Raw genomic sequence first — 18,449 nt, 5'->3', positions numbered from 1 at the left:
TAACTGCTTTAGAAAGCTATCATGTTCACATTATAATTAATTATCATTCGTTGAATGATTGATAAACAAGAGAATGATAAACAAGAACTATCTTTGGTATCATAAATGTTTATTCTCTTCAGCTCCAGAACCTTCCACTACAATCCACATGAACAATCTGAGTAACTGTAGACCAAATGTTGATTTCTGTCTTATCTTTGAATTTTATTCATTTTTATTTTTAAAATTCACCAATATTTAGAGTAAGTTGTTACTAATTTTTCATTTATTCTTTATCTTCAAATATATGTAAAAATTATACAATATCTTTGGAAAGTAAATGTCATCCTAATTTAGCATCAAGGCAAATGGATCAGTAAAATTACCTTATCATTTGATGAAAAAAATACACAAACTAGTTCATGCTTTCTGAGTACTTAATGGATAGAAAGAGAGGGAGAGATGGAGAAAGAATGAATCACTATCCTTTTTTACCTTTCAATTATTTTTAATTACAATAAACCAGATAAGTATCTAACAATAGGTGACTATCACTATACCATAATTCATGTTTTTACCTTACTGTTCATAAGTCTGTCCTACTAGAGTAACTAGTAACTATGAAAGACGATACAAAATGTGAAAATTTAACACTAAGAAGCTTCCCTATAAGGAATTCTTGGAGTTGTGAATAGTGTGAAAATATGTGTAGATGAGTGGATGGATGGATGAGGATACCTGAACCAGTAAATAATATCAGCTTCACTATTCAAGTTTCTCTGATTTGACACAAATATATAAATGGTAAATGTCAGTAATACAGCAAATAACAGGTTTGATTTACCTGATTCTTCTTGTCTGAGACTTTATCCACCAGCGTTCTACATATTATTCAATTCTGTTCCATTTGGTTAGATAGCAAAATTTAACTCTTCAGAATTTGGCCTGAGCCAACCTGGGTAGATAAGCCATTGGTCCATAACTCATTTACAGAGTGTCCTATACAGCCTGTCTAGCTGTAGCCTAAGTTTTCAGGTTTTCAAATGTTCTTCAGGTACTCCTCTTGTTCTCTGTTTCATGTCTTTGTTTTCTTTCTTTTTCTTATTGTCATTTACCAATGACATCTGTCTCTTGTCTCAGCTTCCCCACTTTTAATCGCTAGCCCCGTTGATAGTTTAAATATTTATCTCTGGCTTTGCCTGATGCTCACATATGAGCTACATTTGTGTTTTGTTAATGGAATTTGTAAACTCCCCCTATTTTTCCTTTCTTGATAAAAGACTCAAATATTTTCTTTAAAAGATTAGTAGTAAAGAAGGTAAAAGTTGGGGCTGGAGAGATATTGGGTCAGAGGTTAAGAGCACCAACTGCTTCTCTAGAGGTCCTGAGTTCAATTCCTAGCAACCACATGGTGGCTAATAACCATCTGTGATGGGTTCTGATACCCTCTTCTGGTGTGTCTAAAGACAGCTACATTGTACTCACATACATAAAAATAAATAAATATTTTTTTAAAAAAATATTTTACCTTTTAAAAAAAGGTAAAAGTTAATTCATTGTTTCTTGGTATTTAAATAAAGGAAAATGTGTTATATAATTTGGGCATGTTATATCGTCATATGAAAGGACCCTCAATAAATGCCATACAGCTTTAATTTTTTTAAGACACCATCAAACTATTAAATCTGGAACCTAATATCATGTAACATGATAAGAAAAGGAGTTTTAGAAATGGATTAAGGAGAAAATATAGAAATTAATAGCTGGGTGGTGGTGGCGCACGCCTTTAATCCCAGCACTTGGGAGGCAGAGGCAGGCGGATTTCTGAGTTCGAGGCCAGCCTGGTCTACAGAGTGAGTTCCAGGACAGCCAGAACTACACAGAAAAACAAATAATAATAATAATAATAAGTTTCACTGTTCTCTATATAGTGTAGACTAATACAAAACAAGTATGTGCCTGAGTATTGTTCTTTTTCATTGTTTCATGAGAATGAGGTATTTTTGAGTGATGGGAAAATGTTAAAGATATAAGTTTGTTGTTCTAGTGTAATAATAACTGTGGTTATACCAATGTAACTCTTAGAAAGAAGAAGGGGAAAGGTACTAGTAAGGACTGTGTGAGAACAATCATTTGCCTTGATTCCAATCCTACAATTGTCACTACTTCAAAGCTATCCTTCTGTGTCACTTATCACCAGTGGCTCCATCCTCAAGACATGAAACTTATTCTTTAGTCAACTGGGGTTTTGCCCCCAAGCCAGAGTATGTTTTCATTACTGGATACATACTACATATTGTCTATGAAGTTTACTTTTCCTCTCATTAATTTAGAGTGTAATCTAATTGTAATCTCTAAGAGGAGTAATTCAGGCATTTGGTTTTTACCTATTTGATAAGGCTACTCATTCCATTATACTATATAGTCATTCATTTTATCTCTTTGTATTTGGAACTGAATCATGTTTTTAGGTGTTTACTAACAAAGGAGATGTCCATAGATTCTTTAGCACAAATCTCATCATTACCTCCTTATTTGGTATGTGACATCTGTCAACACTCTGGGATATATCTATGAAATAATGATGGTCATTGTATTCTTCCATTCATAGCATATGAATGAATTGGAGAGCACTTTAAGTTAATAAATGAGGCAAGAGACATTAATATGTTGCAATGACCCATTAATTTAGGTACCTATTCTCAGCTGCATCGTTTGTTGCTTCACAATGCAGGAACACATACAATTCAGGAAACAGTTTCTTGATTTTAGTGGAGCAGGAGACTTGTAAAAATATGACATGTTTGGTGACAGTCAGAGAAGGGTTTAAGGCTTGGTGATGGCAAAGCAGAAAGAAAGTATTATAACTCACTGTAATGACTATAAAGAGAAATAGCAAATCACCAGTGCTTACTAAGGAGGACACAAGGCTTAGGTTATTTAGTTATGTCTCTTCGTAGCCTACTTATTTGGTGACTGTGTGTGATGTCTGTGAGAATATATACATGTATGTATGTATGTATGTGTGTATGTATGTATGTATGTGTATGTATATATATATTGAATATGAATATTTGTCAATCATTACCATATAAGCAATGTAATAATTTGACAGCATTTTAAGTAGAGAATGATATATCCAAAACTATTAAAAATGAAATATAATAAAACCTTCAAAATAATGGTTTGAAACACATGAACTAAATATAATTGCTGGATCTAATAAGTGCTAAAGATTTAGAAGATATTTTCTTGAAATCTCAGACTATAGATGCATCAGGCCTTGGCAACAGAGGGAACAGAGGCATCCCTGGCAGAGTGTTTAGTATGAATGATTGGTTAGGTGACTATAGGATTTCATGAGACTCAAAAATGTAAAAAGTATATGAGACAAAGAGAGAGATGATGATACACAATGTTCCTTCCACAGAGACATCGATTTTAGGAGGACTGAACCCTCAACATTTTATTTTAGTCATGGTAAAATTACATACTACCTAGGTTAATATAAAATCTGCCTTTTCTCAGACAAAAATATAACTGGCATTTTTGTCCTTTTTAAAGGATTTTGCAGAAAAGCAGAAGAATACAGCAAAAGCTCTGGAAGATGCAAAAGCGAACTTTTACTGTGAATTGTGTGACAAGCAGTATAACAAACACCAGGAGTTTGACAATCACATTAATTCTTACGACCATGCTCATAAGCAGGTAAGCCAACATAAGAAAAGTTCTTTCCTCTCCGAGATTTATGTCTTCAGGGCAGAACTGCAGTGGTTCAGCCTTATTTATTATCATCTAAGACTCAGAGGTGAGATCATTTTATGTTTGTTTTTTTGTGAAAGGTTGTTTATTGTTCAAATGTTAGGGAAACTAATTTTTTTTTCTTAGAAGCACCATAAAGTTGGAGGTAGACATAGAGATTTTTTAAGAGTAGTGATTTGTGTAATTCATACACACACACACACACACACACACACACACACACACACACACATTCTGCAACCAGTAAAAGCTGTGTTAAAAGTAACCGAGGTAGTTACTGGAAAAACCAAAATCCCTGACTACTACACATATAGAATTAATACATTCTTCTGATGTTTGTTTTGTTTTTACCCCTGCAAACATTACAAGGTGTACTTGTAAATACTATGCCTGAAAACTCAATAAAATAAAATTATTATCAAATAAATGAGACATTTCAAACAAAAATTTTTAAAAGTCAAACATATAAAGTCAATAGATAAAGACAAGTATGCACATTTCAGTTCAATTTCTCTAAAGGTCACATATGTTGTTCTATGTATGGAAGTATGATTGCTATATTCCTGTGACCAAGAAATAAAATTCCAATGATTATTACTAAGAGTTATGGTGTCAAATGGAGCTTATATCTTACAATCTCTGGGCAAATTTTGTATACTCTATATAAATATTTATTCAAATCAAATGAGGTGAAATATTTTCTATCATTATAGGGATGAATACTACTTACATGGCTGCTATTCATGGAACAACTTCTATCCTAATTCACAGAATATGTATATTTAATTGTATTTGTTTGACATAGGCAAGATCAATTGGGGGGGGGTTGTAATGACCAGCCCTCATATGTATAATAAGCACCTTAGAATCTATTGTTTATAATAATTAGTAGAATCTCACTTACTATTCTACCTTGATAGCTCTGAGTTAGGTCACTGGATCTTGTAGTTGAAATTGTAAAAAGTTCAAACATAACACTGTTAACTATCTGCCCACTGAATTTCTTCTTGCATTATTCTTGTTTTATTTATATTACCACACTACACTTGCACTATATTGTTATACACATATCCATTTGAAGGAAATTCCAAATAGCACATAATGTCATCTCAAAACATCTCAGCATGAGTCATGAGTTTTTAAAAATGTAACATTATCATTTTAAAAATAATACTGAGTTATCTTGCTTCGCCAATTGCATCAAAATTTGTAAATTTTGACAGTTTGAGACAGTGTATCTACATTACACATAATATTACGTGTTAAATTTTTTCTTTAAATTGTTAATCTACAGGTCTTTTGCCTCTCTTTTAATGACAGATAACTCTTTAGAGTTTTCCTCATGTGAGTTTTTGTGAATAGTTTTTGCTAGTGTTGCATTTTCACAGGCTTTTTAGTCATCTGTGCCCTCATAAAACTGGTTGCTCTAGTTAGCGATCTGGTCAAATTCAGCTTTCTACTTTATTTTGAAGGATGATGTCAGGGGGAATACTGAATCCTTCCACGGAGACACAGATGATGTCTGCCACTTGTCTTTATAAAACATTTGTTCTAGATGGACTCAGGTACTGTCAGTTTGATACATGTGAGCTCCACAGCAGTGATAATCAGTAGTTCACATCAATTGCTCCATTTAAAGTTATAAAGTGGCTATGCAAAGAGATATCTCATCTTTTCTTCTTCAGTGGAACAAAATGTATTGCTTAGGACAAATCTTCTTGTAAACATATGCCCTAAATGTGACTTTATTCAGGCAGTCTTCAAGCTACATATTACTAAAAATATGCTGGGAATTCAGGAAAAGATAAGGGAAAACCTTATAGAATGGGTATTTGATTTTCAGCTCTGTTTTACACAGGCATGTATATGCATATGGTTTGAAACTGAGGAGACATTGTTGACAGCAGACATAGTTACAATGAAGAAATAGGAGATAATTAGTTTTCTGGTGAGAAGTGCATCAGCATTGCAGCTCAGAATTAGGAATCAATTTCTTTTCTATCCTTTTCTTCACATGTGTTTATATAGCAAATGTTTTCTCTCAAACAGCCTGTTCTCAATCTTTTCATCACATCTATACACTTACTTCCTTTTATTCTTAGACTTGTGTGTAACTTTCCACATCATTCACTTTCATCCAAACAGTTATTGAGTTTCTAGTGTATACTACTATGATAGATGTGTAAAAGAATGGATTTAGTTCTTAGCTTCAGAGGACACACAGCATAACTGGAGAGACAAGCCAAAGAACATCATTATGCATTAAGAATTGCATTAAGTTACGTGCTGAGAGAATCCAAAATTAAAAACACAAAACCGATTTTATAAAGCAAGGAGGACAAATCATCCACTTTTTGAAAAAAAAAAATGAATAAAAGTTAGCCATGTAACCAAAACCAGTACACGCTGAATGACAGGAAGTCTATATCAAGGCAACAGGACAGATATGAAGCTGGGTGCAGAAAGTACAAACTGGTAACATACTACCAAAGCCATGGCCATCCTCTTGGAAATTTCTTTATCTTTGAAACAATGACATCTGTGTAATTTTTCAACATCTTGTACTTGTTTCCCAATCTTGCACCCTCAGGTTTTCCCATTCTGACCTGTCATTATTTACAAGCCTCTAACTGAACTCTCTATTCCCAGCATTTTCCCTATTCAAATTCAGTTTATCCACTTAAGGCCAGATTAGTTTACCTCATTCACAGGATGGCTCATTCCCTGGGTGCTCCCTGGTGATTGGTGATTGACATTTAAAAGAGAATAGGCTTATTCAGACCACCATTCAAACCACCCAATTTGGCTTTTGCATCTACCCCCAAAACTCCTGAAACTCCAGCATAGCCCTGCAGTTTTCTAAAAGACACCTTATGGTTTTCCACCTGCACATCTTGGCTCATACTCTTCCCACTGTCTAAGATATTTTTCCACTTAATGGCTACAATTCATATTGCTGTGTGTTTCACTGAGATTGGCAGTTTCTATCAGAACTTTAAAGGAGCTGAGCATGGAAAGCTAATTAAGCACAGAAATTTCCAGATTCGTTTTGCTGAAAATCAATTCAGATTTTTTGTTTCTGCTGCCCACTTCTGTATACACCATAATTAAATAATTAAATTAAATAATAATTAAGTATTCAGTAGGTTTTAATAGTCTGCTTCTCGGATCATGTGGAACTATTTCCTTTTAAAGATTTATTTTGGTCCAAAATATTTTGAAAATTGCTTAAGTTTTAGATGAAACCAAATTTAAAAATCTTTTTATTTAAATGAAAGGAAACTTTATGTTCTGAAAATGAAGCACTCATTAAAATAAAATATGCAAAAACGATCTCTAAATTTCAAAGCTAAATACAACCATTTGGTTCTCGCTTCATTAAGAACTGTTCTTGACAGGCATAGTGATTATGACGATGGTAGGATCTGACTAAGAATAGCTTTTGGCCTGAGGAATAGGAGCGGCTGCCAACATTTGGGTTCAGATGAAATTTCTTGCCTCTGCTGTTGGATTTCCAGTAACGTGATCTTTCCTTTTTGAGACGTAAATCCAAAGTTAGAATTCATTCATTACTCAGCAGTAGAACAAATCAGAACTAGAAATAAAACAAGCTTTAAATTCTCTCTTTATCTTTCTTTCACTCATTATCCTCCAGTGTAAGATATCTCTGTATGTTAAATACTTTCTATATCTAAATAGCAATATAGTGTTTCTGATGATTTTATTATAATAATATTATTAATGAACATTCTTTAAATTATTTATTAATTCATTTATTTGTGTGTGAATGTGTATATAATTGTGTTTGTGTGCGTGTATGTATACACACACACAAACATATATATATATATATATATATATATATATATATATATATATATATATATATATATATATACCATGTTAATGCCTGATTTCTGCAAAGGCCAGGAGATAGCATCAGATGCCTTGAGACTGGAGTCACAGATGGCTTTGAGCTAATATGTAGATGACAGGAACTGAATTCAATCCTCTGCAAAAACAGCAAGTGTATTAACTGCTGAGCCACATCTTTAGTTACTCACAAGAACATTTTAATTCTGCAGAAGTAAGTAAATATATATCTTTAAAAAGTAAAACAAAACTTCCTGTTGAAGACTTAATAATAGCTTCACTATAATTTGATAAAGAATTGAGCTATTTGAGCCTTATTTATAGAGACAATTTAGCTCATCATCAACACATCTGAGGCTTTTAACTCTCTCCCGTGAGGAACTATAATGAGGCTCTAGCTTTGACAACCTCTTTGTATTTATAGCTCATGTTTTGAGGAAACAATTCAGTTGTTTCCTCCACAACCCCAGACATCTTCTAATTCTTTCCAAATACTGAGCATCATTCTAAAAGCAATTTCTGTGTGTATATAAATGACAGTCCCTTGGCTAAAGCAACACTGTGATTATAAATACAGTGAACATGTCAATCGCAATCAATTCCTCATGAGACCATTTTTAGATCACACTCAGTGTTTTGAAGACTATTAGCTGCAAATGTTTTATATGGAACATTATCACACATCTTCATATTGAGAATTCTTTTTTTGCCCTAGAGACACAATTGTTCTTCTAAATTAAAAGCAAACATACTTGAGCTAGAACACCTCCTGTATTCAAAAGGGACTCAGACTCTCTACATGTGGGGCTTAATCTGCATAATCTCCTTGACTTTACACAGGGTTTATGTTCCCTCAAGTGGACTTGTTTAGTGTTAGGTTTAGAGGCAAACTCAAAATGATTCCTTTCTAAAATATCACTTGATATTCTTTCTTTCTCTACAAACTCTGGGTAAAATATTCTTTCCTTTTCTTTATTGGATATTATATTTACATTTCAGATTGTATCCCCTAATCCCCCTTCCCCCCACCACCCAAGAACCTCAATCCCATACCCCCTCCTCATGCTTCTATGAGGACATGCCCCCCACCTACCCACCACTCCCACCTCCTCACCCTCGAATTCTTCCTTATCCACTCGGTATTCATCCTTCATGGGACCAAGAATCTCCTCTCCCACCTATGCCAGACAAGGCATCCTCCCCTTCATGTACAGATGGAGTCATGGGTCCCTCCCTATGTGCTCCCGGGCTGGGCTGATGGTTTAGACCTTGGGGAGCTCTGGTTGGTTGGTATTGTTGTTCTCTTCATGGGGCCACAAACCCTTTCTGCTCCTTCAGTCTTCTCTCCAACTTCTCCATTAGGAAACCCTTGATCAGATCAGTGGTTAACTGTGAGCATTGTCCTCTGAATGTGTCAGGCTTTGGCAGAACTCTAAGGAGACAGCTATATCAGGCTACTGCCATCCACATCAGTGTCTACCTTTGGTGACTGTACCTGGAATGGAGACCCAGGTGGAATGGTCTCCAGATGACTCCTCCTTCAGTTTCTGTCCCACACTTTTTTTTTCCATATTTGCTCCCTTGAATGTTTTTATTACTCCGTCTAAGTAGGACTGAGGCATCCACACTTGGTCTTTTTTCTTTGTTGTGACCCGTACTCTGCCTCAACGCTTTGGGGCTAAGTGCTCTGGTCAAGAGAGAGACTGGGGCTTCAGGGGAAGAGACACAAAGAATGGATACAAGACAGGTGTGATCAGTCTCATACCAAGTCTCTAGTCTCAAGTCTTTTTATTGAAGGGAGATGTAGTGAGCCGCTGTTTCAGTGGCTACACATTTGCATTTCCAAGATGGTGCTGGCCGCATGTTTCCCCAGCAGTAAACATTCATTCTGAGCAGCTGCCAGGCAGAAAGAGCACCAGGTCACTGGCCTATCCCGAGGCGTAATATTGGGTGGTGAGCGAGCAGCCATTCAGAAGTGAATATGTCACTCTAGGGTGTATTTAAGGGAGCCTCTTCTGGTTTCTTCCGTCTTTTCCACTTTTACTGTTACAAGAAGTAAAGCCTCGTCTGTAGTGATACCCGATTACTGCCTCCGTGTCCTTATTCGCGGGCGAAGGGGACACAGAAGAGGTGCGCGTAACAACTGGTGCCGAAACCCGGGAATTTCAAGGTGCCGCGGAAGACCCCCCAAGTTTTGGGGCGGGTTAACAAACTACAGGATATGGGGTCACCTTTGGAAGGTATGCTTGGGGTAGAAACCTTCGTTGCGGGTGGATATTCACCCATTGCCACCGCAGCAATAGCTAGCCTCCTGTTTGCGTTGCTTTCAGCTATTAGGGCAAGTCAAGAGGTTTCAAGAGAGGTCCGCTCCAGGCTATCAGAACCAGAGTGTGTTAGTGTTAGCCGGCATCAGGCCAAGGAGCCTGGAGGTCAGGCCAAGGAGCCTGGAGGTCAGGCCAAAGAGCCTGGAGAGATAGAGTACTCAAAAGGAACAAGGGCTACTGCAGAGTCCATTAAGCTTGAGGACCCTCCACCGGATGGTGGAGAGAGAACGGAGGTCAAAAGGACCCCCCTGTACTTCATTAAGGAGCCTGACTCCATAGAACTGGGCAGCTCCGAGGAGGAGAGCATAGAGGAGGAAGTAGCCGCATGTGCAAAGGATAGCCGTTCTGAGATAAGACTAAGAAAGATCTTAAGTCACTCAGCCCAGCCCCACCGACCTCGGCCAGAGCCAGCGGCTCGCTCGGGCTCGAGGGTCCCCTGCCGTGCTTCTCGGCTCGGGCTGTGGGAACAGAGACACTGCGACAGGGCCTGGGTCAGACAGGTTGCAGAGGCGTCTGCGCTCTGCTACGTGTGGCTGCTTGCAGCCCGGCAGAGCAAGGGAGCGTGCAGCAAAAGGCAGACAGAGGAGGGAGGCAGTCTGCCCTGGGAAGCTGCCTTCCAGCTGCGGGCACACAGGGAGTGTCCTGCGGGCTCAGAGCAAGCAATGCCAGTGATGGAAAAGATGATCTTTGAGGAGGTCATGGCTGGGTGCCATGCAGCCATTGTCCCTCGTAAGAACAAGAGGATACAAGATTGGCTAAGGGCCTGCTGTGGCCCGGGGTGGGAAGCTGTTTGTGTTTATTTCACAGGTGGAAATAATTTAATTTGGGTCCCCACGCGGCTGCTGCAGCCAAAATGGCGGAGCGACAGCGGAATGCGGCCTGGAGTCGCTGGCCCCCACGTGGTGCAGACACGGCTGCAGGAGCGGGAGCCATCGGAGGATCAGAAAGAAGGAAGCTGGATTACAAGATTTCGGCTCTGACTCTCCTGCCATTTTTGGCTGAGTATATCGATGTGGGATTTGAAAAGTGGAATGGGAAGTTGGACCAGGTACAACAGCCATTGCAAATCCGGATTTCCAGCCTTGATGGAGTGTGGATAGAGCCTGTTTCCTGTGGAGATTTTACTTCTTAAATGTCTTCTGCCCTTTTCTTTCTTTCTTTCTTTCTTTCTAAAGAGCGGGAATAGGCTTGATTGGTACAGCCCTATGATGTGAATTAGTATTCATAGATGGTTGGTTTGTAAGCTCAGAGCCCAGCAAAATAAGTGACAAGGTAGCTTAAAGCCTAAGCACTCGCAGCCTTGGAGCAAGCATCCCTCCCTGAAATTTGACTATCTAGGCTAGAAAATAGCCTATGACAGAGACCCTCTCAGTCTATGCACCCCAGGAGCTCAGCTCATTGCACTGGGATAGATGAGAGGTCTAGTCCAGTCAGCTCTTGCCTAAATAATTGTGGTACCTAATAATAGGTTGACAGTCCTCGCACCCCTGGGAGCTATATATACTCCATTGCACAGGGATGGGTGTCAATTCTATTTATATTTCCTTAGCCCGTGCACCCAGAGGACTGGTCTCCATTGCACCTGGAAGGGTAAGGAAAAATCTTCAGGCTATAAGCTCTTGATCGCTTATTCCCCCAAGATGGAGTTTGCTTGATCGGGTTTGAGTTCTAATCTTATTTGGTACTACATTTAATCGGCAAAAGGCTGTTTTATATTAATAATTTAAACAGGGAGAGATGTAGTGAACTGCTGTTTCAGTGGCTACACATTTGCATTTCCAAGATGGCGCTGGCCGCATGTTTCCCCAGCAGTAAACATTCATTCTGCGCAGCTGCCAGGCAGAAAGAGCACCAGGTCACTGGCCTATCCCGAGGCGTAATATTGGGTGGTGAGCCAGCAGCCATTCAGAAGTGAATATGTCACTCTAGGGTGTATTTAAGGGAGCCTCTTCCGGTTTCTTCTGTCTTTTCCGCTTTTACTGTTACAAGAAGTAAAGCCTCGTCTGTAGTGATACCCGATTACTGCCTCCGTGTCCTTATTGGCGGGCGAAGGGGACACAGAAGAGGTGCGCGTAACAGGAATTCTGAGGTATTTATATGCTTTTGCCACATGCCTTGTAGGCGCGTGGATACCATATGCCTTGCAGGTGTTGCTATGACGTAAGCCTTACAGGCATCTATAGCGTGGATAGCACGTGCACCGTGAGCCTTGCAGGCTTGGATACCACGTGCGCCTTACAGGCATATATGGCCTGGATAGCACGTGGACAGCACGTGAATTGCATGCCTTGCAGGCGTGACTACCGCGTGCACCTTGCAGCTGGGGGTAGTAAACAGTAACACAAAATATGTGGGATATCAGAGTGTGCTTCAGCTGTTGTAGGCTATTGAAAACCAAATCTCTTATCAGGGTATATGGTTCCAGATGGCTGCAAAGATAATCTGGCCGCTTTCTGCTAAAACTCGGCTCCCAACACTTCTTCATGAACTTCATGTGGTCTGTTAGTTGAATCTTTGTTGTTTCAAACTTTTGGGCTAGTATCCACTTATAAGTGAGTAAATACCATGTGTGTTCTTTTGTGATTGGGTTAAATCACTCAGGGTGATAATTTCTACTTCCATCCATTTACCTAAAAATTTCTTGAATTCATTATTTTTAATAGCTGAGTAATGCTCCATTGTGTAAATGTACCACATTTTTTTTCTATCCATTCCTCTGTTGAGGGACATCTGGGTTCTTTCCAGCTTCTGGCTATTATAAATAAGGCTGCTATGAACATAGTGGAGTATATGTCATTGTTATATGTTGGAGCCTCATCTGGGTATATGCCCAGGAATGGTATAGCTAGATCTTCATGTCTAATTTTCTGAGGAACCTCCATACTGATTTCCAGAGTGGTTGTACAAGCTTGCAATCCCACCAACAATGGAGTAGTGTTCCTCTTTCTGTGCATCCTCGCCAGCATTTACTATGACCTGAGTTTTTGATCTTAGCCATTCTGACGGGTGTGAGGTGGTATCTCAGGGTTGTTTTGATTTGCATTTTCCAGATGACTAAAGATGTTGAGCTTTTCTTAAGGTGCTTCTCGGCCATTCGAGTTTCTTCAGTTGAGAATTCTTTGTTTAGTTCTGTACCCCATTTTTAAAAGGGTTATTTGGTTATCTGGAGTCTAATTTCTTGAGTTCTTTATATATATTGGATATTAGCCCTTTATCAGATCTAGGATTGGTAATGATCTTTTCCCAATCTGTTGGTTGCTGTTTTGTCTTATTGACAGTGTTCTTTGCCTTACAGAAGCTTTGCAATTTTATGAGGTCCCATTTGTCAATTCTTGATCTTAGAGCATAAGCCATTGGTGTTCTGTTCAGGAACTTTTCCCCTGTACCTAGGTATTCGAGGGTCTTCTCCACCTTCTCTTTTATTAGTTTCAGTGTATCTGGTTTTATGTGAAGGTCCTTTATCCACTTGGATTTGAGCTTTGTACAAGGAGATAAGAATGGATTGATTTGCATTCATCTACATGCTGACCTCCAGTTGAGCCAGCACCATTTGTTGAAAATGCTGTCCTTTTACCACTGGATGGTTTTAGTTCTTTTGTCAAAGATCAAGTGATCATAGGTGTGTGGGTTCATTTCTGGATCTTCAATTCTATTCCATTGATCTTCCATTGATGGTATTGGTACAGATTGTCTGTCTCTGTACCTATACCATGCAGTTTTTATCACTACTGCTCTGTAGTACAGTTTGAGGTCAGGGAGGGTGATTCCCCCAGAAGTTCTTTTATTGTTGAGAATGCTTCTTGCTATCCTGGTTTTTTTTTTTTGTTTGTTTGTTTTTTTTGTTTTTTTTTTTTGTTATTCCAAATGAATTTTGCAAATTGCTTTTTCTATCTCTATGAAGAATTGATTTAGAATTTTGATGGGGATTGCACTGAACCTGTAAATTCCTTTTGGCAAGATGGCCATTTTTACTAAGTTAATCCTGCCAATCCAGGAGCATGGGATCTTTCAATTTTCTGAGATCTTCAATTTCTTTCTTAAGAGACTTGAAGTTCTTGTCATACAGATCTTTCACTTGCTTTGTTAGATTCACTCCAAGATAGTTTATTTTATTTGTGACTATTGTGAAGGGTGTCATTTCCCTAAATTATTTTTTCAGCATGTTTATCCTTTGAGTAGAGGAAGGATACTGATTTGTTTGAGTTGATTTTATATCCAGTGACTTTGCTGAAGTTGTTTATCAGGTTTAGGAGTTCTCTGGTGGAAGTTTTAGGGTCACTTAATATACTATCATATCTTCTGCAAATAGTGAAATTTTGACTTCTTCTTTTCCTATTTGTATCCCTTTGACTTCCTTTTGTTGTCTAATTGCTCTAGCTAGGACTTCCAGTACTATATTGAATAGGTAAGGTGAGAGTGGGCAGCCTGGTCTAGTCCCTGATCTCAGTGTGATTGCTTCAAGTTTCTCTCCATTTAGCTTGATGTTGGCTACTGACTTGCTGTATATTGCTTTTACTATGTTTAGGTATGGGCCTTGAATTCCTGATCTTTCCAAGAATTTTAACATGAAGGGGCGTTGAATTTTGTCAAATGCTTTCTCAGCATCTAGTGAGATGATCTTGTGGTTTTTTTCTTTGAGTTTATTGATGTAGTGGATTACATTGATGGATTTCCGAATACTGAACCATCCCTGCATTCCTGTGATAAAACCTACTTGATCATGATGGATGATTGTTTTGATGTGTTTTTGGATTCGGTTTGGGAGAATTTTATTGAGTATTTTTGCATCAATATTTATAAGAGAGATTGGTCTATAGTTCTCTTTCTTTGTTGAGTCTTTGTGGGGTTTAGGTATGAGTGTAATTGTAGCTTCATAGAACAAATTGGGTATTGTTCCTTTTGTTTCTATTCTGTGGAATAGTTTGAAGACAATGGGTATTAGGTCTTCCTGGAAGGTCTGATAGAATTCTGCACTAAAACCATCTGGTCCCGGACTTTTTTTGGTGGGGAGACTTTTAATGACTGCTTCTATTTCTTTAGGGGTTATGGGACTGTTTAGATGGTTTATCTGCTCCTGATTTAATTTTGATACTTGGTATCTGTCTAGGAAATTGTCCATTTCATCCAGATTTTCCAATTTTGTTGAGTATAGGCCTTTGTAGTAGGACCTGACGATTTTTTTAATTTCCTCAGTTCCTATTGTTATGTCTCCCTTTTTAGTTCTGATTTTATTAATTTGAATACTGTCTCTGTGCCCTTTGTTTAGTCTGGTTAAGGGTTTATCTCTCTTGTTGATTTTCTCAAAGAACCAGCTCCTGGTTTTGTTGATATTTTGCATAGTTCTTTCTGTTTCTACTTGGTTGATTTCAGCTCTGAGTTTGATTATTTCCTGCCATCTATTCCTCTTGGGTATATTAGCTTCTTTTTGTTCTAAAGCTTTTAGGTGTGCTGTCAAGTTGTTAGTGTATGCTCTTTCCAGTTTCTTTTTGTAGGCACTTAGAGCTATGAGTTTTCCTTTTAGCACTGCTTTCATGGAGTCCCACATGTTTTGGTATGATGTGTCTCCATTTTCATTAAATTTTAAAAAGTCTTTAATTTCTTTCTTTGTTTCTTCCTTGACCAAGTCATCATTGAGTAGAGTGTTGTTCAGTTTCCAAGTGTATTTGGGCTTTCCATTGTTTTTGTCATCACTAAAGACCAGCCCTAGTCCATGGTAGTCTGATAGGGTATAAGGAATTATTTCAATCTTTTTGTATCTGTTGAAGCCTGTTTTGTGACCAATTCTATGGTCTGTTTTAGAGAAGGTACCTGAGGTGCTGAGAAAAAAGTATATTCTTTTGTTTTAGGATAAAATGTTCTATAAATATCAGTTAAGTCCAATTGGTTCAAAACTTCTGTTAGTTTCATTATGTCTTGGTTTAGTTTTTATTTCCATGATCTGCCCTTTGCTGAGAGAGGGGTGTTGAAATCTCCCACTATTATTCTGTTAGGTGAAATGTATGCTTCAAGCTTTAGTAAAGTTTCTTTTATGTATGTGGGTGCTCTTGCATTTGGGGCATATATGTTCAGAATTGAGAGTTCATCTTGGTACATTTTTCCTTTGATGAATATGAAGTGTCCTTCCTTATCTTTTTTGATTACTTTTGGTTGAAAAACAATTTTATTTGATATTAGAATCGCTACTCCAGCTTGTTTCTTGGGACCATTTGCTTGGAAGATTGTTTTTCATCTTTTTACTCTGAAGTAGTGTCTGTCTTTTTCACAGAGGTGCATTTCCTTTATGCAGCAAAATGCTGGGTCATGTTTATGTATCCAGTCTGATAGTCTATGTCTTTTTATTGGAGAGTTGAGTCTATTGATATTAAGAAATATTAAGGAAAAATGAATGTTGCTTCCTGTTATTTTTGTTATTGGAGGTGGAATATGTTTGTGTAGTTATCTTCTTTTGGGGTTGTTGGAAGATTACTTTCTTTGTTTTTCTAGGTTATAGCATCCCTCCTTATGTTGGAGTTTTTTGCCAATTATCCTTTGAAGTGCTGGGTTAGTGGTAAGGTATTGTGTAAATTTGGTTTTGTCATGGAATATCTTGGTTTCTCTTAGGGTCTATATGATATCAGTCCAGGTTTTTCTGGCTTTTATAGTCTCTGGTGAGAAGTCTGGTATAATTCTTATAGGTTGGCCTTTATATGTTACTTTACCTTTTTCCCTTACTGCTTTTACTACTTTTTCTTTGTTTTGTACATTTGATGATTTGATTATTATGTGGTGGGAGGTATTTCTTTTCTGGTCTAGGCTATTTGGAGTTCTTTAGGCCTCTTGTATGTTTATGGACATCTCTTTCTGTAGGTTAGGAAAGTTTTCCTCTATAATTTTGTTGAAGATATTTACTGGTCCTTTAAGTTGGGAGTCTCCACACTCATCTATACCCATTATCCTTAGATTTGGCCTTCTCATTGTGTCCTGGATTTCCTGGATGTTTTGGGTTAGTAGCTATTTGCATTTTGCATTTTCTTTGACAGTTGTGTCAATGTTTTCCATGGTATCTTTTGCACATGTGATTCTCTCTTCTATCTCTTGTATTCTGTTGGTAATACTTGTGTCTATGACTCCTGATTTTTTTCCTAGGTTTTCTATCTCCAGGGTAGTCTCCCTTTGTGATTTCTTTATTGTTTCTACTTCCATTTTTAGATCCTGGATGGTTTTGTTTAATTCTTTCACCTGTTTGGTTGTGTTTTCTTGCAATTCTTTAAGCGATTTTTGTGTTTCCTCTTTAAGGGCTTCTACCTGTCTACCTGTGTTCTCCTTAAATTCTTTGAGAGTGTTATTTATGTCCTTCTTAAAGTCCTCTATCATTGTCATGAGAAGTGATTTTAATTCTGAATCTTGCTTTTCTGGTGTGATGGGGTGTTTAGGGCTTGCTATGATGGGAGAACTGGGTTCTAATGATGCCATGTAACTTTGAATTCTTTTGCTATGTTCTTGTGCTTGCCTTTTGCCATCGAATTAACTCTAGTGCTGCCTGCACTCACTGTCTCTGACTGGAGCCTGCCTTTCCAATTATCTTGATTGTATCTGAACTCCTCAGAGTCCAGATGTCTCTGTGATCTTTTAATCCTGAGCTCCAGTTTTTCTGAGTACACTGGCTCCTCTAGGATCTCTCAGGATATGGTGTCTCCATGGTGGCAGACCAGCTAGGTGTTTGCTTCTCTGGGGGCAGTGTCTCCTCTAGGATGTCTCAGTATTTGGTGCCCACACAGGAGCAGACCAGTCTGGTTTCTGCCACTCTGGGTTCAGTGGTTTCTCTAGTATGTCTCGGGATCTGGTGCCCACACAGAGGCAGACCAGGCAGGTATCTGCTGAAGGCAGCAGGCCCAGGCAAAGGCTGGTTAAAATATTAAAGTAGATCTATCATTATCACTCCAAGCCCAAAGGAGAAGACTCACCTATAAAACTGCATATTTTCTTTCTTATTCTCTCTTGTTTTTTTTTCCCTACAACTTCATTCAAATTACCTAAGAATTCTACCCAAATGGATTCAGTGAGGAAAGAAAATGTCAAAGACTGTGTGGTTTATGTGGCCAGAGTATTAGTTCCATTTCTTATTGTTGTGATACAGTAATATCTGACAAGAAAATGATGAAGAGTTTATTTTGAGATATGGTTTAAAATAGAATGTTGTCCATTGTGGTAGGGAAGGCATAGCATCAAGTGATGCAGCAGGTATTACTGTGTTCAGAGTCAAGAAGTGAAAGAATAAGAAATATGGCTTGGGTACAAAATCATACGGCCTGCTCCTAGTGATATATTTCTTCCCGAAAGGCTCCACCTCCTACAGATTTCAGTCTTACAAATCAGTTTCTATCTGCTGTGACGAAGTGCTCAAACATGTGACCATGTGAGAGACATTCCATGCCCAAACCACAAGTCAGTTAGACTGAAGCAATAAAGATAAGTATTATGTAATGACACTGTAATATAATGTAATATGTATTTTGTGTTCTATAAACCCCT

At 38.0% G+C, this 18,449-nt stretch overlaps 1 protein-coding gene across 1 annotated transcript in view; it reads left to right on the top strand.

Moving 5' to 3' along the window:
* Positions 1-18,449, top strand: part of Znf804b (zinc finger protein 804B) — a 486,333-nt gene that overhangs the window by 380,762 nt on the left and 87,122 nt on the right. Inside the window, exon 2 of the mRNA XM_076913094.1 lies at positions 3,544-3,687. Coding sequence (XP_076769209.1) covers positions 3,544-3,687 — 144 coding nt within the window. The remainder of the gene's footprint in view (positions 1-3,543; positions 3,688-18,449) is intronic.

This window comes from Arvicanthis niloticus, chromosome 15, assembly GCF_011762505.2.
Source record: "Arvicanthis niloticus isolate mArvNil1 chromosome 15, mArvNil1.pat.X, whole genome shotgun sequence".
Lineage (NCBI taxonomy): Eukaryota > Metazoa > Chordata > Mammalia > Rodentia > Muridae > Arvicanthis > Arvicanthis niloticus.
This window is presented reverse-complemented; position numbering and strand designations above follow the sequence as displayed.